Source organism: Haliotis rubra, unplaced genomic scaffold, assembly GCF_003918875.1.
Source record: "Haliotis rubra isolate DU_JTF1 unplaced genomic scaffold, ASM391887v1 Scf2526, whole genome shotgun sequence".
NCBI classification, from domain to species: Eukaryota; Metazoa; Mollusca; class Gastropoda; order Lepetellida; family Haliotidae; genus Haliotis; species Haliotis rubra.
In genome coordinates this window covers 101-20,151 of record NW_025766588.1, presented here as the reverse complement: position 1 = coordinate 20,151, position 20,051 = coordinate 101, and the positions used below count along the sequence as shown (strand labels likewise).

Here is a 20,051-nt window from a genome sequence, read left to right as displayed (position 1 = left end):
CTCTTGTCAATGCGGTGTGTCCAATGCTTACATGTCATTGAAGCAAGGACATGTTCCCATTTAATGATGTTGATCACAAATGCGAAAGGTTAGAGATTTAGCACACGTTTACCTCCGTTTGCTTCTTAAACCAACGTTAATATTCTTGAAATGTTTAAGCCCCCATATTGCTGGACTATTACTGAGTGCAGCGTAAAACTAAACTCACTCACTCATTTCCGTGAAATGTTTCGACTATCACCAAGTGAGTAAAAGACACTATTCCTCGCTCAGACATGAAAGATTACCTCCAGAGATATGAAGGAATCGGACTTCTGTAACATATTTTGATGAACATATCAGTAAAAGTCATCAAAGGCATTTAGAAGTTCGTGCAGTAATGTAAGACAAATGTTATGGATAACAACTTCTTAATGTGTTTGTCACGAGGTTTCTCGGCCAGTTCTTGCACCTTCTTAAGAAACAGCCCAGACACGTCATGAGAAACCCATAAAGAAATTGTTATACGTAACATTTGTCTTGTATCATATACGTAAAGCCTGCGCCTTATTCAATTTGCTGTTTCAATAACACAAAGTGGGTTGCAAACCTTTTTATAAGAATATATATTGTAGTGAGTTTTGCAACGATTGTTAAACTGAACTATGTAGTGCAGTGTTTATATCTCATTAACATATTGTTCACACAGAATGGCATCGTTTTATTCCAGAGCTTCTGATGGTACTCTGCAGACAGACATACAGATGAGGGTGGACCTTGTGGATGTCAATGATGCGTCTCCGAACATCACTGGTCCTCTAACCGCCCAACAGGATGAGGGCAAACCTGCAGGCACGATTGTGCCTTTTACATTCTCTGTGTCGGATCCGGATGCTGGGGATGTACTGACACATTCCTTGACTGGTAAAAGACCCATAACCATCGAAAAGGTTTACATTCTAAAATAAAAGCTGACCGCCTCCGTGGTGTAGTGGTTAGAGCGTCCGCCCGGAGAGCGGAAGGTCGCGGGTTCGATTCCCAACCGCGTTATACCAAAAGGACGTTAAAATATGGTACTTGTTGGTCCCTGCCTGGCACTCGGCATTAATGGGTACAACAAGGACTGGTCGGCTCGGAGTCAGTATAATGTGTCTGAGTGGGGTATTCATGCTTCACTGCGGCTTGGTATCTCAGTGGGCTAGCACTATAAAACCAGCTTAAGTCCGGGCTAGTACAAGCAGCCGCACATACACCATACACACGCATGTACGTCGTCATATGAGCGAAATATTCTCAAGCACGACGTTAAACCCAATATCAGCTCACCTCACCTAAAATAAAAGCTAAAAAAAACCTTTCCAAATCTATATGAAACCCATATTTTCCGACTATACCATGAGCATGTGTTTAGGAATCACCTTCAAATAACAATCATACCAGACGTTCCGTACAATGAAGAGCATACAGAATAGCTGAACAACATGTCACAACTCTCAAGCAAACTTCAGTCACGTGTTCTCCTAAAATGAACAAGGCAACATATGGTAAAAGTAAAAATACCTCATTGAACTATTGTTGTCTCTGATGCGTCAGAGCTGGAAATGTGCTCGAAAATGTCTACAAAAAAACATTTTGAACGGTATTAAGGCCTTAAGCTATTTGACGTTCTGTGAAACCTTAACTGAACAAGCAGCTTCGATTGTATCCCAAACGATCTGTAAATGCAAACACTTAAGGCTGAATGTGTTTGTATATGGCTCCATGTAATGAGTGCATTACAATAACTTGTTAGAATGTCGAACTTCCAATCATTTTCTGCCAATCAAGACAGGTAGATGGGGATGAATGCCAGTAAATGATAGAAAGTGTCCTATGTGTAACTTAAATGATATTGGTGACGAATTTCATTATTTATTTATGTGTCCCAAATTAGAATTAGAAAGAGAATAACATATGCACAAGTAGTATTGTATTAGACCAAATATGTATAAAAGGAATATCCTGTGTAACACCAATAAGCTAGGAACTTAAAGAAAACTTTCAATTTTTTCAAAATAATTATGACCTTATTTAAGATATAACCTCAATAACCTAATATGTAACTTGCTCGATGTGAATTGCACCTATCATACCGCATGTACGTTATTTTTATGTTATATAAATGTAAATATTATTTATGTACCTCTTATGCTGCAGCCTGCAGCCTGAGTGAATAAAGTTCAGTTCAGTTCTGACTTTTGGAAAGATGACGTCATCCTGCTTTTTTATTTGTTTGTCACTGATATACCTGAAGCGTAAGTTAAGTTCCCTTGTTTTTATTTTGCCGAAAATACTATTCATAAGCATAGAGATACAGATCAGCTAGAGTGGAGAGAGTTATTTGTACACTATCCGCATATTTCCAGGAATCCATGCCACCTACTTCCTGATTGACGCGAGCTCAGGACAAGTGACGCTGGCCCAGGTTCTTGACTTCGATGCCCCGGCAGCAGTGACGACCTTCGACCAACTGACCTTGACCGTGACTGACTCGTCAGGGAACAGTGCTGTAGCAGCTCTAGTTCTCACTCTCCTTGACGTCAATGACAACACCCCAGTCTGTACCCAGTCTGTGTATACCGCGGATGTGACCGAAAACGCGCCACTCAGTAAGCGTAACTTGCATAATGTGATACTTTGTATAAGGATTGGTAATTAACAGATTTGTGCTCATGCACAATGGATGAAGCTGACAATCATCTTCCGTTCTTCCAGATTCTGATGTTGCCACAGTAGTGTGTACAGACGCGGATGCTTCTTCGCCAAATGGAGATATTTCAGTAGTTCTCATTGGAGGAGATGACAGCAATCCGGATGAGAAGTTTAGTCTCTTTGGTCAAAAGGTGGTCACTACCTTTATACCTCTGGACTTTGAGACCAAGAACTCTTACAGTCTCAGACTGGAAGTTCTGGATGGTGGTGCGACACCTCGTACAGGAACCACAACTGTTCTTGTTAACGTAGGTATTATATACTACCCATCAAAGGTTTAGACTCACTAGTGTAAATGTAGCCACTTACTTCAGCCAACTGTTCTAAACTAGAGTTTACTAAATCCATAATGTTTAAAGGAACTGTTTACACATGAATTGATGTATTGTAAAACAAATTCGTAACGTTGAAAACATTATTTTCATGAGTTCAATAAATGACGAAACTCAGTGAAATTGGCGAATTCTTAACAAAACTTTACACCAAAACGCAGCTGTTCACATGCACTATATTTGCACATGCCTTTCAGAACATTAATGCATGATCCTCGTGCAATTCATCTGCATATGGTTATCAGATGGTTTCCCTAAGTTAGTGGAGATATTCTTCGATGTAACCGTATATATATATACATAACATATAGTGAGTGTTTTAAGTGAGTCTAAACTTTTGATGGGTAGTATATTTGGTTGTCGTGCTTACTCTCCAGTCGCTGATAATCTAGTTTATGAAATTCGTTTTACACTAGTCGCCATCCTTCCTAGTTTAATACATTTCCTATCATGACCAAAAGTGGTTCTTACAATGTATTTACTCACCAGGTGCTGAACCCTCTAGTCATTGCCTCTATGTAGTAATATCAGAAATGCTACTAAAGCCACGATTTGAAACATTCTTTGTTCAAGGTTCTACCAGAGAATGAAGGCACACCGGCATGGGGAACGTTCGTGCCTGCGTACGTATCAGGAACACCGTATCCCGTGTCAGAGAATGCCAACGTTGGTACATCTGTTGTTACCATAGCAGCAACAGATTCAGATGCTGGGAATGATGGGGCAGTCACGTTCACTCTACTCTCAACAACTGCAGGTGAGATCTTAACTGTTTTGGAACTATCATAACAACAATATTTACACATGCATCCCAAATGGATAATAAAAGCTGTTCACTGGTCTCGAGGGGGGCATGGGCTCATGTACCCTCGATGTTTGTTTATGTTCATATGAACATAAAGAAACATTGAGGGTACATCAACCCATGGGCCCCGAGTGACCAGTGAACAACCTCAATGGTAATTTTGAGCTGTTTGAATCACGGTATCGGATCATTGTATGGAGTACCAGATGACAAGACGACAAGAAAAACAAATTTAGAGTTATCTCCCTTCCATCGATTTGCATTCGCAAAACATCGGTAATTTCCGTACATCATGCGTGATTCAATGTTATTCGAGATAGAGAATCACTACTACTAGGTACCAAATGAGTTCGGTATTCCCAGCAGGGTACATAGAAAATGTTACTCGCTTGTAAGCAGGATACATTGAAAATAATAGAAGAGCGCTCAGCCAAACAGAAAACGACATTTATGTGTGAGGCAAGATAACATTTAATGTCTTTCAGAAGAAACATCATTGTCTACATTGACCTATATATCATAAGAAACACAATATATATTTTCATTCATATAGCTGGAGGGGTCGGTGTGGCGGGATTTTCCACTTGGATTCCGTGTCAGGGAAAATCTCAACAACTGCGTCCCTCGACCGTGAATCGGTTGCATCTTATGATGTGACAGTTAGAGCATCTGATGGAGGAACTCCTGCTAAGACAGTAGACCGAACATTCACAATCTCAGTAGCAGATTACAACGACAATGCACCCGTCTTTACATCAGCCCCATATTCCAACTCTCCTCTGGAAACTGCAACGACAGCAGGCGCAACAATAGTAGCAGTAGCGGCAACAGATGCTGATGCAACGTCAACCTTGGCATATGCGATAGAGTTTGGGGACACTACTAGATTCCAGTTCAATGCATCTGGTCTTGAACTGATAACTGCAATCAACCCTGACAGTCCAGCCAATGACCCTGACTACTATGTCCTCAGGATCATTGTGACCGATGGTGGAACACCGGAGCTGACTGGAACGACGTCCGTGACGGTATCCGTTGTGGCAGTCAATGACCACGATCCTGCATTTGCTGCTGGCTTCCCATCAACTGTCTCGGTAGGTGGTGGTGTTTTCAGAATGTGACACAATAGTACAGCATTATCATATAATCAAGATTATTTTTATATCCATTTTTGACTGAACTCTGTTATTCAAGTTTGCAGAGAACACCGCAGTAGGGACAGTAATTGAAACTGTGGCCGCCATAGATCTCGATGCTGGCAGCGATGGACAGATTACATATTCTATTACAAGTAAGGAAAAATAATAATTATTACATGAAACCTTATACTGTAACTGCTATTGTATCAGCTATATTAACGCACACGCACGCACGTCCACACATACATACCTACAGACACAAGCACAACTTCATGTGTGGGTGTTTCAACATGGCGTGGATGTCAATGTGAATTTACTTAAATTGTAGATGGGAATACCAACAATGACTTCACCATCGATCCAGCATTTGGTATCATCACACAACAAAACCCATTAAATTTTGAGACGACCCCTTCCTACACGCTTCAAGTGACTGCTAGTGATGGCGGAGGCACTGTGAGATCGGCAATAACAACAGTGACAATCACAGTTACCAACATCAACGACAACTTGCCTTCCTGTGCTTCATATGCTGTGTTCGTGACTGTGCTTGAGAGCAGCAGTGTCAATGATGTGGTATGTTTCATCTCTGTGTATACTATGAATCTACAAATCTGAACATACCTAATGAATTTATTCATACGTTCTTTCTTTTATGTACACCTTTGGCAGCTTATGAACATATATACCTGTATTTGAGTATCTGTATCACCTTTTCTTGTGTGCAGGTAACAACGCTATCGTGCACTGATGCGGACACTTCCGATGTCTTGTCCTATACGATCATCTCTGGAAACGCTGATGGGAAATTTGCACTCAATGGAGGCACTGGTTCTCTTTCATTAGCTGCAAGTAAGTTGTTGTGGTGCTAGTATTGCTGTCCATGGATAAATATAATTTGTTTAAAGTATTTTCGTCTTTATTTAAAATATGTGATTTCTCAATATTTCGAATTCCGATTTTCATTAAATATTTTCAGCTGTGGACTACGATTCTGCCACTACATCGTACACCCTGCAGATTCAAGTCAGTGACGGAACCAACTCAAGGACTGTCACTGTTTACGTAGATGTTGGTGCTGTAAATGAAGCCACGCCAACTTTTGCAACACCATTCCCTACAGTGTCTGTATCTGAGAGTGACCCTCCTGGAACTACAGTCCACACCTACACTGCTGCAGACTCTGACTACGTCCCCCACGCTGTCACAACGTATACTATCAGCACTGGTAAGTAGCTCCATGCACCCAGTGATATGTATTTTACTAGCATGAAGATAACAGTACAGTAGATTGGCCATTATTATAGGCAATCTACAAGCAAGGTTTACATTTATTAATGTCATATGTAGTCATAGCATTTCTAATAGTAAATTTGTTTAAAGATATCCAACTTAACATTTTGAAACCAATAATAAAATGACAACATGCCTGATGTGCCATCAAATAAAGATTTGAATCCAGATTTGTGCATTTAAATATATCCAGTGACCCAAGGAGGCCTGTCCCTGTTCAGCATAGACCCGTCCTCTGCTGTCATCACCCTGGCCTCCAGTGTGGACTACGATGCTCTTCCCGCTGGCACCAAGTTCTATCTCCTTACCCTCACAGCTGCAGATGGCGGCGGACTTCAGGCAAGTGAATATACACATACACTACTGCCTGGAAGTTGATTCTGTTACACGCGCTAGGAGACGTTTAACACGCTTTGGGAGGCGTGTGAAACGGGTGAACACACGTGCATTCTTCTGCCATGTGTTTAACACAGGTCTGGTTTTCAGTCCGCAAACAGAATACAATGGAATGCAAATCCTTATTTAAGGAAAGGTTATGGATATGCCAATGCACACATCAGAGATCACATCTGCATTTGTATGCCCACCGTTAATTAAAATTTACCTTAGAGAAGAGAAAACGTCAAATGAGAACCACTGACTGCTATCAATGGTGCTGGTGGGCAGGGCAACATTTAAAGGTGCTCGAGCCTCATGAAAATTTGTAACGGGACGCATTCTGCTCAGTGAGGAGTGTTCACAGACTACTGATCATTGCAACTGTCAAGATCACAAAGCCTAATGAGATCCTATCTGGATGTTAACGTTCCTTGATTGTTAAGATCACAAATCCTACCTTCAATCACACTGAAAAAAACTTTTAGATTACATATGTATGTTGTTGTCCTTGTATCTTCAAACGATTAGGCATTTTTCATTTCCTTAACTTATATTAGACCTTATATATCTACATGTCATCATAAACATGTCACTTATCGTTTTTGTGTTCAACTATCAATGACGTTGAAGAACAATATAGTGTAAATGCCAAGGAGGTTGGGATTTTGGAATGAGTGCAAGATACATTGACAATAACCCTGAGAGTTTATGCCACAGAATCCTGAAAACACTATCTTGTCCTTACAGACTCTCTCTCCATTATTATCATGCCTGACAGCCATTATCCAAAGGCCATGTTATACAAAACGCCATGATCAATTGAAAGGCCTCTTCATGTGGTATGGCCATAAGCAAAACCCTTCCATTATATAAGCTCCATATATCCTCCACCATATAACCCAACGCCTTTATTCATTTCCTTCTTTCCCAGTTGCAAGCAGCCGAGGCAAAGAAGCCAAAGCCATAATAAAGTAATTAGGGTCAAAGCCGAGCCAAGGCTGAAGAATAAAATCACCAGCGGTCATCCTACGGACTTTTACTGCCAAATCACCCAGAATCGTTATGAATTTTAACATCTTTTGTTGATGGGAAAACAATATCACCTCTTAATTTAGCTGGCAGTGGTGTGCCTTTAGTCAAAGGTTTGTTCCATCTGAAATGGCTGTGTCACAGAATTCCCACCCGTATTGCACGATGCTTTGCGCATGAGTAACCAAAGCAATACAGGGCAGTGGGGTAAATTAGTGGTTAACGCGTTTGCTCGTCAGGCCGAGGACCCCGGTTCGATTCGCCTGATGGGTGCAATCCGTGAAGCTAAAACCGGCATCATACCATACGCACTCAACTCACTCCAGTGCAATACTCATGGGCTGCCTCACTTGTAGCCCAACCATGTACGTGGACAATTGGTCAAGGCAGTAGTGTAGATTCTATCACAAGTGACGTTTTTAAAGAGTTATCTGTAGATTTGTTTCGTGATTATTCACTTCCGCTTTTTATTCTCGTAGGGGACTGGCACGGTAACAGTCAGTGTGACGGACGTCAATGACAACATCCCCTCCTGCACTCAGTCCAGCTGGTCACAGAATGTGGCAGAAGATGTCGGTAAGAATGCACCAAACCGTCGATATCACACGAAAATGTCGCCTGTCTTTCATTTTTGTCTAACATGCCTTTTAAAGCCTATCATCATGTGTACTGCAAATGATATCAATTAATCACAATTAACACTCTCTGTTTGTTGTTTAACGCCGAATTATTCCAGATATATGACGGCGGTGTGTAACGAAATCGGGTTTGGACCAGACAATCCAGTGATTGCCATCATTAGCATCGATCTACACAATTGGTGTACAATGACATGCATGAACCCAGTCGGCGAGTCTGCCCTCCAGGTCCCGTTAGTTGCCTCCTACAACAATCATTGGTTGCAGAAGGCCTATTGTAAACCGTATCCTTAGGAGTCTAATACTCTCTGAATTGTTCTTTTTCAGCTGTATTCCCCACAACACTTATTGCAAGTTTGGGATGCTCAGATGTTGAAGATGGAACATCACTGACCTACACTCTTGTGCAGAGTCCAGGGTCTCACTTTGGTGCAACAGCAGGCGCTGTAACAATTGAAAGTGAGTGAAACCTTTCCAGTTACAAATTCCAAAAGCGTGAGTAAATTTGTGGTTAAATGCAGATTTGGACAGTATTTATAAGCTGGCATGTCAATTTCAAAGAAAGCCAGTAGCCTCAACATCATTTTCTGTTAACGTCTCTAACAGCTGGTGTGACGACTTACTGACAAAAAGTAAGTCATCAATGGGATTAAATAGGACCATTCTGGGCATTTCAGGTGCTGTTGATTATGAGGCAAACACTGGCCATACTTTGACCATCACGGTCTCTGACACCGGCAGTCCTGTGCAGTCAACAACAGTCACAGTTAACATCAACGTTGTCAATGTCAACGATGGCCCACCAACATTTACTGGAACATTTTCCGCCACCATTGCTGAAGACAGCGCCATTGGGATATCCGTTGCTGATGTTGTAGCCACAGACCCTGATGGAAATAATGCTTTAGGAAGTCCTGTTTATTCTATTCAGGGTGGTGACCTCACTAATCAGTTCACCATAGACTCAAATACTGGAAGAGTGACATCTATTGCTAACTTGGACCGAGAAACAAAAGCTAGCTATGATCTCATCATCAAAGCCAAGGAAAGTGGAGACATTGGGACTGCCACAGTTACACTTACTGTAACAGTTGCAGATGTAAACGACAATACACCATCTTGCTCTCAGAATTCTTTTGTTGTGACAGTCAGTGAAGCTGAGGTCGCCGGATTCGGTGTCAACACATTCACGTGTACAGATGCTGACACGACTGGAACTGTAACATACATCTTGTCAACTGGAAATACGATCAAGTTCGAAATGAGTTCAAACATTCTTCAGTTGAAGTCACCCCTTGACTTTGACTCTGGTGTGACAAAATATGATGTTATTGTTACAGTATCTGACACCACAAATAGCGTGTCTATCCCCGGAACAATTCATGTTGGAAACGTTAATGAGGCTCCGCCAGTGTTTTCACCAGGTAAGAGTGAGTGGGTTAATATTTAGGTGAGGTGAAATTGGGTTTAACGTCGTACTTGAGAATATTTAGCTCATATGACGACGTGCATGCGTGTGTATGTGTATGTGCGGCTGCTTGTACTAGCCCAGACTAAAGCTGGTTTTATAGTGCTAGCCCACTGAGATACCATGCCGCAGTGAAGCAGGAATACCCCACTCAGACACATAATACTGACTCCGAGCCGACAAGTCCTTGTTATACCTATTAATGCCGAGCGCCAGGCAGGGACCAACAAGTACCACATTTTAACGTCTTTTGGTATGACGCGGTCGGGGATCGAACCCGCAACCTTCCGCTCTCCGGGCGGACGCTCTAACCACTACACCACGGAGGCGGTCGAGTTTATATTTAACGTCACATCGGCAATATCTCAGCCATATCGTGACGAGAACATATGTCACCAGGTACGAACTCTCAACATACTACTGAATTTTCTTGAAAGCTAACAATATCAAAAAAAACGAGGAATAAACCAGGCATCAAAATAAACCAGGTACATACCATTGAAGGATACCGAGAACCCAGTCTAAGGGAACCTCTACTTCTTTTAAAACATGTCGAGTGAATGATTCATGACAAGCATACAGCTGAGCCTATTAATGGTCTAAAGCATAATATTATGATTGTGCAATGATATTCAAATGTTCGCTACATCCTTTCGGTGAGTTGTATCAGTAATCGTCCCTGTCCTCTGCAATTCCTAACCTAACCTCGAATAATCTCCTAACAAATAAAACTTCCCCAAGAAACTAAAGCATTACTTCAGGAAGCAAACTGCTAATTCTACTTCGATATGTACATGACTGGACCTACTGTGATACCACCACTGAGTAGCATGCATGTTGGAAGTTAAGTGCCAGGATATAAAATGCACTATTGTTGTTATTGTTTTCTACATCATATTAATGAAAGACTAACCCACATCTAACACAGATCAGAACTGGAAATGGAAGATATTCCTCAAGCAAGCACTGTTGTGTGCAGCCTGAAATATTCTTTTAATTGCTTTACACTGCACACATATATTTTCTTTCACTTTCAGTGGTATATCCAGTATCTCACAGTGAGAATCTGGCACTGGCCTCCACAATAGCACAGGTAACTGCAACAGATGCAGACTCCGCCTCCACTTCAGATGGACAAATCACGTATGCCTTCATAGCTTCGTACCCTTTGTTTGCGCTGGACTCGACTTCCGGCATCATCACGCTTGTGTCATCACTGGACAGAGAGACGGATGCAACTCACGACCTCCTGGTTACAGCAACAGACGGAACAACCTCAGTAACTGCCACTGTCAGTTTGACCGTCACAGATGAAAATGACAACACTCCTGTGTTTGGTTCTGGGTCCTACAGGTACTGAAATAAATTGTGTTTCATCATACCTGAACGACATAAAGAGTGAGTTTAGCTTCACACCACTTTTAGCAATATTCCAGCTATATCACGACCCGGGACACCAGGAATAGACTTCACACAGTGAACTCAACCCGACAAGCGAACAGTTTAACCACTTGGCTACCCAACCGTCCCGAACAACATAGAAAATGCAATGGCACTGACAGAAATCTAGATATAACTATTGCAAAAGAATTATTTAACACAAAAGCATGAATACAATACAGGACACTGTTGATAAGACATTGTGTCTGTTTTATCTGCAGTGGCAGTGTGTCTGAGGGGGATGCTGTTGGAGCTAGTGTCGTGGTTACCGTTGCTGCAACTGACCTAGATGACCCTGCCACTGGAGGAAATGGACAAATAGCATTCTCAATTATCGGTATGTAAAGTGTTAGCACAATAAAGACAAAATGTGTCTTATACGATGGGTGATATAACACAGTGTGGGTAGGATGTGCTCACCTTTTGCTTAACTCCTGGCATTGTCACTTTAAGATTCATAAACACAAGTTGATCCAATCCACACTAATGAGATTTGTATCATTTATTATAAATATGAAAAGTGCTCCTTTTTATTACATCAAGGAACTATTGTTGGGAATTATACCTATCATTTCTAAACACATCATTATGTTTGTTACAGGCGGAAATACGAACAGTGACTTTACGATCGATGTCAGCAATGGCGAGATAAGAACAGCCAAGTTGTTAGACTATGAGACAGCTGTGTCCCACTCTCTGATAGTGAAGGCAGTCGACAGAGCAGGGGATGCACAATCCAAGTCCGCTACCACAGTTGTATCAGTTACAGTCACTAATGTGAATGAGCATAACCCAGTGTTTACCCCAACAACTATCATCAAGTCAGTCCCTGAAAACACAGCTATTGGAACTCTCATCCATCAGATCCTTGCAACGGATGCCGACAGTGGCACAGATGGAGATCTTACTTACACCATGGCAACACACGCCACATTTGCCCTTGCTTCTGATGGTGCTCTCACCCTCAAAGATAATCTTGACTTTGCAACTGCCAGTACACACTCACTTACTGTGACAGCAACTGATGGTGGAACACCAGCTAGAAGTTCAGACGTCACTGTGACAATCAACGTCATTGACGACAACAATAACACACCAACATGCTCCCCTAGCTCCACGACTACCATTCAAAGAGAAGACTACACTGGCAATGTAGCTACTTTGACATGCACAGACCTGGACACAGGAGCAAGTGGTACACTTTCCTACATTATAGAATCCGTGAATGCTGTTGCTGGGAGTGGTTCGTTTTCTGTTGATGCGAGTGGTGTTGTTTCTACAACAGGTTTGGATTATGAAACTGCCACTTCACATTCAATTATAATAAGAGTTGAAGATGGTGGTGTTCCTGCCCGAACAACATCAGCTACAGTGATTGTGTCAGTGACAGACGTCAACGAGGCTGCTCCAGCATTCCTTGGAACGCCATTTAATCCTTCTATGGCGGAATCAGAGGCAGTAGGATTTACAATACTTACAGTGACTGCAACTGATGCTGACACTGCCAATAGTGTTACATATTCCCTGACAGACACAACGAACTTAATCATAGGATCTGCCACCGGAGTAATAACTCTGAAGGTTCAACAAGACAGAGAAACCAATCCAACTGTGATTGTTGATGTATGTGCGACGGATTCAGGCACAGTTGATGCAATCAAATCATCATGTGAAACTTTGACACTCACTATAACAGATGTCAATGATAACCTGCCAGTGTTTAATCCATCAACATATACAACAAACGTTGACGAGAACACACCCACAGGGACGACTGTGATTACAGTAACAGCAACAGATGCTGATGCTGCAGGTTTTGGAACCATTACCTATTCCATAGAAAGTGGCAACACGGGCACTGTGTTCAGCATTGCATCAGGCATTATCACAGTTACCGACAGTACTGGCTTAAACTTTGAGACGACCCAACTGTTTACACTCACAGTGAGGGCCACTGATGGTGGGGGACAGACAAGTGACGTCATCGTGTCCATATTAGTCAATCCCATCAATGAAAATTCTCCAACGTTCAGCCCTGCTTCAAGCACAGAAACTGTCCCTGAGAACAGTGTAGTGGGACACGTTGTTATTGACCTTGATGCAACGGATAGTGATTCTGGACCAGATGGACAAGTAACCTACAGTATCATATCAGGATCACTTGGGAAGTTCATAATTGATCCATCGACTGGCGTTGTGACTGTAAGCGACGTACTTGATGCTGAATCTGTGTCATCATACACTGTTACAATCCAGGCATCGGATGCTGGAACTAATCCGTCACCCCTGAGTGGTACCTACATCCTAACAGTGTCAGTGACTGATGTGAATGATGTAACACCATCTTGCACTCAGGCATACTACTCAACTGCCATAACGGAATCAACAGCGCCAACAACATCCGTTCAACAAATTGTGTGTTTTGACTTAGATATGAATGCTCCTAACAATGTGCTCAGTTATGCCAAAATTGCAGGGGATCCAGGTAACCTGTTTGATGTGGATGCTTCTACAGGACTGGTCTCTGTTGCTGCAGCAGCATCCTTTGATAGGGAGACGACTGCGTCATACCTTCTGAGTGTTACTGTCACAGATGGTGGAGCCACGGCACTTTCTGCAGTCATCCAAGTCTTTGTCAGCATCACAGGTAGGTTGTGTTAGCAAGCACAAATGCATTGTAAATAGGAACTAGATCGCTTTGCTCATCATTGTGTTAGTATATAGGAACAAAGTACACATATTATTATTTGCTGTTTTATCTTTTTATAGACGAGAATGACAACACCCCTGTGTTTGGCCAGAACCCGTATACGCCCAGCGTAGCTGAAGATGCTAGCCCTGGAACAGCTGTTGTGACAGTAGCAGCAACAGATGCAGATACTGGATCGAATGGTAGTCGGCCATGTTAGAGATTATTTGAACGTTATGGATGGCCTATGTTCAGCCACCAATATTCAAATACCATCAGATCCCTGACATCTCACTGAAGTCTCTGAAGTACATATTTGCATAATTAATCAATACATTTAAGACTTTAATCACTTATTAAGTTTCTAATGTATATTTTGTTGCCTCTTTTTTCAGGAGATGTAGTGTACTTCATATCAACAGGAAATTCACTGGGCCACTTTACTGTGGACTCCGTGACAGGAATGGTGTCTGTTCAGGCATCTCTTGACAGGGAGTCATTATCTTCATATGTTTTGGAAGTGAAGGCCCAGGACAAAGGGACCCCCACAAGTCTTACTGGAACGTCTACTGTCTCGATAACTGTAACTGATGTCAATGACAACTATCCTCTTTGTACCTCATCTGTATACTCTGGCAGTGTACCAGAAGATGCTCCTCTATCCACGTCTGTTACCACTGTGTCCTGTCCGGATGCTGATGTTCCTCCTAACAATAACGTTGTGTACACAATCACAGCAGGCAACACTGGGAGTGTATTTGCTATTGGATCTACATCAGGAGTGGTCACAGTCAATGCAGGTCTTGATGCAGACACACAGAGTGCGTACAGCCTCACAGTACAAGCTTCAGATGGAACCCTCACTACTGATGTCATTGTAACTATCACAGTATCTGATGTCAATGAGCACGACCCAGTCTTCGCTCCACCCGGACCCTATTCCGAGTCATTCAGTGAGGACACAGCTTTAGGAACTACGATAAAGAACATTAATGCAAATGATAATGATGTTTCCAATTCTGTTCTATCATTCAGCATAACTCTAGGAAACGCAGATAACAAATTTTGGATCGATCCAACATTGGGGACTGTTGTTCTTCAGGCAGCTCTTGACCGCGAAACCACAGACACATATTCCTTGACAGTAGAAGTTGCTGATGGAACAGGAGCCGGGAGTCGCACAGCAACGACTCAGCTGACAGTTTTAGTTCTTGATGTAAATGACAATGATCCAATTTGTGCTCCTTCCAATTATATCAACACACTACCAGAAGATTCCAGTATTGGAACAACTGTTAGCAGTCTAACATGTTCTGATGCTGATTCCTCTACCCCACCCTGGCTTACAGTATCACAACGGGCAATGGAGAGGTAAACTTACCATCGATGCTGCTTCTGGGGTGGTTACCATATTTGCGTTGCTTGATTATGAAACTACAACTTCCTACAACTTGGAAATTCAAAGTATCCGATCAAGGGGGTACTGCACGAGTAATCACCGTTCCTGTAACTTTAGATGTGACACCTGTAAATGAAGCAGCTCAGTATTTACTCCAGTTACGCCTGTACCTATTCAGGAAGATGTCTCTATAGGATCGGCTGTGTACACAGTAACAACTACAGATACCGATATGGGTTTACTTCATGGAACGGTAAGGTATTCAATACCATCTGGCAATGGTCTTGGTCATTTTTAGTATTGATGAAGGAACGGGAGAAATTAAAACTGTTGGTAATTTAGACAGAGAAAGCACTGCCTCATACACTTTGAGAATTCGTGCCACTGATGACTTTGCTGGTTCAGGGGCTGAGCGTAGTGCTGAAGTGGACCTCAGTTTAACAGTTGGTGATGTGAATGATAACATCCCTGTGTTTGTACCAATCCTCTACATCAAAGATGTTCTTGAGACAGCTCCAAGTGGATCTACAGTTGCAGTTGTGACTTCCCGAGATGATGATGATGTTCCAAATGCAACACCCGTGTACTCCATTGTTTCAGGAAATACGGGAAGTGTATTCAACTTTGTGGCAAACGAACTTCTCTCAAATGCAGCCTTAGACTTTGAAACTTTGACAATGTATGATCTTGTCATACAAGTTTCAGATAGTGGAACACCACCATTGACATCAAATGGCAGAATCATCATAAATGTACTATCTCAAAACGAGTTTGCTCCGATTCCTGCTGTCCCCAATGATAGCATCACAGTGAGCGAGCTAATCCCAGTGGGAACCAACTTCTACAATGCAAGTGCTGCAGATGGTGATTCAGGAACTGATGGGGAATTCTCTTGGAGTATCACAAATGGAAACAGCCCTGAGCTTTTCTTCTGCAGTCCACAGTTAGGAGAACTGTATACATCGTCCGTTCTCGATTACGACACACCTCCCAACACTCACAACATTACGGTTGAAGCACAAGACAAAGGTGGTCTGACCGGGTCATTCTGGCTTGAAATTGTACTTCAGGATGAAAATGATGAGTATCCAGTGTTTACCCAATCTACCTATACCCTTTTCTGTACGAAAACGTTCCTATTGGTCAAGGTGTGATAACTGTTACTGCAATAGATAAAGACTCCGGGGTCAATGGACAAGTTACATACTCAATTACATCTGGGAGTGGACAAACGTTCTTTGCAATTGACAGTTCAACGGGTGTCATAAGTACAATCCAGGCTATCGACCGTGAAAAGCAAATAGAATTGTTCCTTATCCTGCAAGCCATCGATGGTGGAACTCCTCCTTTGTCTACTGTTGGGGTCGTCAAGGTGATCATAGTTGACCTCAATGATAATGCTCCTATATTCACACCTGACATCTTTACTGAGAGTCTGTCTGAAGATGCTACAGTGGGGAACAAGTGTGACGACTGTATATGCCACAGACGCCGACTCATCGGCTAACAACAACAACGTCTTCACCTACAGTCTCACTGATGCATACTTTGATGTCAACCCTGTGTCTGGGCAGATTTCACTGAAAACCCCTTTGGACAGAGAAACTATTTCAAGGTGATTCAAAGTAGGCAGTGTTTAAAACATGATGTAAAGAGTATAATTAAGCTCTTCATTTGCCACTTTTAGTATGTTGTAATCATTTTGAATTGTTAATTATGAAATGTATTTCCATATTTTACAGTCACAACCTTACTATCTATGCAACTGACCTTGGGTTCGCCGGTCAATACTGGAACAGCTCTTGTCACAGTCAACCTGCTGGACGTAAACGATAATAAGCCAGACATCACAGGAAGCTACTCGATTAACCTGAGTGAAGACATCGGTTCTGGAACCATTGTCTTCACTATTGCAAACTCTGACATAGATAGTGGTGTGAATGCTGAACTTGTGTACTCTATCGAGTCTGGAAACACTGATGGAGACTTCAAGGTCTGTAATCATAGTTTCATATCATATATATATATATGCATATTAACGTAATTATATGTTATGACAATAGACCAGTCATAATCGGCATATTTAATGCAGTGTGAAATTGTTATTTCAGATTGAAATTGGAAGTGGTATTGTTCAAGTTCAGAATTCACTGGACAGGGAGAGAACCGCCTCCTACAACCTCGTCATCCATGTAACGGATAAAGGAGCCCTCCACTCCACTGCTTCTGTTACCACTACAATAGTGATTGATGATATCAATGACAACAATCCAGTCTTCATCTCACCTTTCTACACATTTAACATAGCCGAAAACGTTCCTTCAGGGTCATCAGTTGGCACAATACAAGCTACAGACCAAGACAGCTTAATAAATGCAGCTCTGACGTATGAAACTGTTGTCTTTGGATTGGTGAGGCGTCCCATTTTGTCCTTGACCTTTCATCTGGAGTGATCACTACAGCAGGGAATCTGGACCGAGAAACTATTGACACGTACAGTTTCAGATGTCGTGCCAAGATGGTGGAACTCCTCAGTTAACTGGAGATGTTAATGTGACCATCGTGATTGATGACTTAAATGATAACCCACCTGTCTTCAACTCGTTACGGTATACAGGATCTGTAAATGAAAACACAGCAGCAGGAACGAGCATATTAACTGTTACAGTCACCGATGCAGACGCCCACAATGGTGCCATAACTCTGTCAATCGATACTTCAACTCCTGAAGGGGGGTCAGAGGTGACCAGTTCTAACAGTTGATTCTGCCTCAGGTATTGTAAGTGTCAAGTCAGTTATGGACAGAGAGGTGGACGTGGACTTCAATAATAACCATTTTAGCAGTTGACAATGGGACAGTTCCCCTGACTGCTTCAGCTGTGGTGTACATCACAGTTATCGATGAAAATGACAATGCTCCTGTCTTCAGCTCTACATTTTACAACACTGAGATTGCCTACACTGGCACCTGTGACAACACTATTGTGACTCTTACTGCCACTGATGCTGATTCTGGATTAAATGGACAGGTGTTCTACGTCTTTTCCCAGAACCCTTATGGATTTTTTCTTTGCTGTTGGTGCCAGCTCAGGTATTTATATTAAGGCATTTATAACGTGATATGGCTGATGTAGTTCCACTATTTATAGTCTTGACTGAAGCAGTATGTTCGTTTCTATTAATGTGAATCTAGTGCATACATATCTCGAACAAGACTGCTAATATACTAACCTAGAATATGCACAACTAACCACACATTGAGGCCGTTACCATTCAGTTTTACACAACACTAACAAAATAGACGCGAAAAGTTATCGAACACTAACCTGCAGACACAATGATACACAACAATACACAACACTAACCATACAGACAAAATGCTCCACAACACTACCAATATTGACACAACGTTATCAAACACTAACCTGCAGACATGATGATACAGATCACTAACTATATTGACAGAATGTCACACAACACTAACGATAAAGACACGATATCGAACGCTAACCATGTAGATACAATGATACACATCACTAACCATGCAGACAAAATGTCCCTTTTTCCCAGAGCCAGTATGTGTTCTTCTTAGGCGGCCGATGCTAGTTTAGGTAATGCAAACCATTTATCAATCAACGTTAGATTGTGTCCTACTCTTTACATGTTTTAATAATGTACAGTCTGAGTGTCATAACACTGGTTCTACACATATTCCAAAAGGCGGCATGTTCAATTCATGTAAATATCTATTGTATCTAGGTGTTGTGACGCTACAGACCCCCAGTATCAGTCAACACCAAGTATGTTCTGGAAGCCTCGAGGAACGATGGTGGTGTTCCTTCACAATCAACCAGCCCGGCAGCATCAATTCGGGTGGATACATTCGACCCCAATACAGTGGCCGTCGTTATCAAACTTGGCATAAGCAAAACAGATTTCCTCCTCAGACAGGATCAGTTTGTGTCCCAGTTCAAGGCGGTGATGTCATCCAGATATCCTTCATGTCTGGTACGGATCTGGTGCATCACGGAGAGGTCAGGCGAGACGGCAGTAGCAGCACCAACACGGCGGAGACTCCTCACCTCAAGGTTATTTAAATAACTAAGGTGGACACTAATGACATGGAAATGTATAAGGCCACTACAAATTCAAAGAACTGAACGAGTTCTCTAAATGCTTCTAAAAATGTCAACACATTTTTATATAAATCCTCCTTTCAAAATGTCATCCCAATTTATATAAATCAGAATTAGAGGCGTTAACCATGATCTGTGTAAATGAAACCCAACTGAGGCAGATCCTCTGGTACTTTTTGCTCTGTAGATACTATTTAACAGTGCCTGTGGTATGCTCTCTTTTCAGTCCAGTCGATATCAGCCTCGTGGTTGTTGCGGACAACTCGACTGAGTCGGCAAACAACCTAGCCCAAGGCAAGACTTTCGTTACTTCCAGTGATGTCACCAGTGTTGTTGCATCTGACCCGTCCGGGACTCCATCACCAGCACTGCAAGGTGGGTTATCATGACATGCAATGATTTATTTACCAAGCAAATGGCAACCATGTGAGATTCAGCACGTTTAAAGCCCATGCGTCGTCATTGCTAACTCCATAGCTACATCAAAGCCTCTAACCGCAGATATCGATGGGATCTCCTCTTAGTAATGACAAAACATCAGCCGCAGAAGATAAAATATTCCTTGTTCCTTGTCT

The 20,051-nt window shown here is 42.1% G+C and overlaps 1 protein-coding gene across 1 annotated transcript in view; it reads left to right on the top strand.

Annotated features, from left to right (window-relative positions):
- LOC124279598 (cadherin-23-like) overlaps window positions 1–19,851 on the top strand; it is a gene marked incomplete at both ends in the record, with an annotated part of 29,349 nt that extends 9,498 nt beyond the window's left edge. Inside the window, 25 exons of the mRNA XM_046715440.1 lie at window positions 710–903; window positions 2,385–2,627; window positions 2,734–2,978; window positions 3,636–3,819; window positions 4,528–4,961; window positions 5,062–5,158; window positions 5,335–5,582; window positions 5,735–5,858; window positions 5,986–6,234; window positions 6,493–6,638; window positions 8,186–8,282; window positions 8,672–8,803; window positions 9,022–9,768; window positions 10,850–11,165; window positions 11,474–11,589; window positions 11,854–13,899; window positions 14,022–14,144; window positions 14,337–15,312; window positions 15,639–16,424; window positions 16,773–16,955; window positions 17,216–17,333; window positions 17,452–17,751; window positions 18,136–18,431; window positions 19,117–19,428; window positions 19,703–19,851. Of these exons, the coding sequence (XP_046571396.1) occupies window positions 710–903; window positions 2,385–2,627; window positions 2,734–2,978; window positions 3,636–3,819; window positions 4,528–4,961; window positions 5,062–5,158; window positions 5,335–5,582; window positions 5,735–5,858; window positions 5,986–6,234; window positions 6,493–6,638; window positions 8,186–8,282; window positions 8,672–8,803; window positions 9,022–9,768; window positions 10,850–11,165; window positions 11,474–11,589; window positions 11,854–13,899; window positions 14,022–14,144; window positions 14,337–15,312; window positions 15,639–16,424; window positions 16,773–16,955; window positions 17,216–17,333; window positions 17,452–17,751; window positions 18,136–18,431; window positions 19,117–19,428; window positions 19,703–19,851 (8,861 nt within the window). The remainder of the gene's footprint in view (window positions 1–709; window positions 904–2,384; window positions 2,628–2,733; window positions 2,979–3,635; window positions 3,820–4,527; window positions 4,962–5,061; window positions 5,159–5,334; window positions 5,583–5,734; window positions 5,859–5,985; window positions 6,235–6,492; window positions 6,639–8,185; window positions 8,283–8,671; window positions 8,804–9,021; window positions 9,769–10,849; window positions 11,166–11,473; window positions 11,590–11,853; window positions 13,900–14,021; window positions 14,145–14,336; window positions 15,313–15,638; window positions 16,425–16,772; window positions 16,956–17,215; window positions 17,334–17,451; window positions 17,752–18,135; window positions 18,432–19,116; window positions 19,429–19,702) is intronic.
- Window positions 19,852–20,051: the final 200 nt, after the last annotated feature.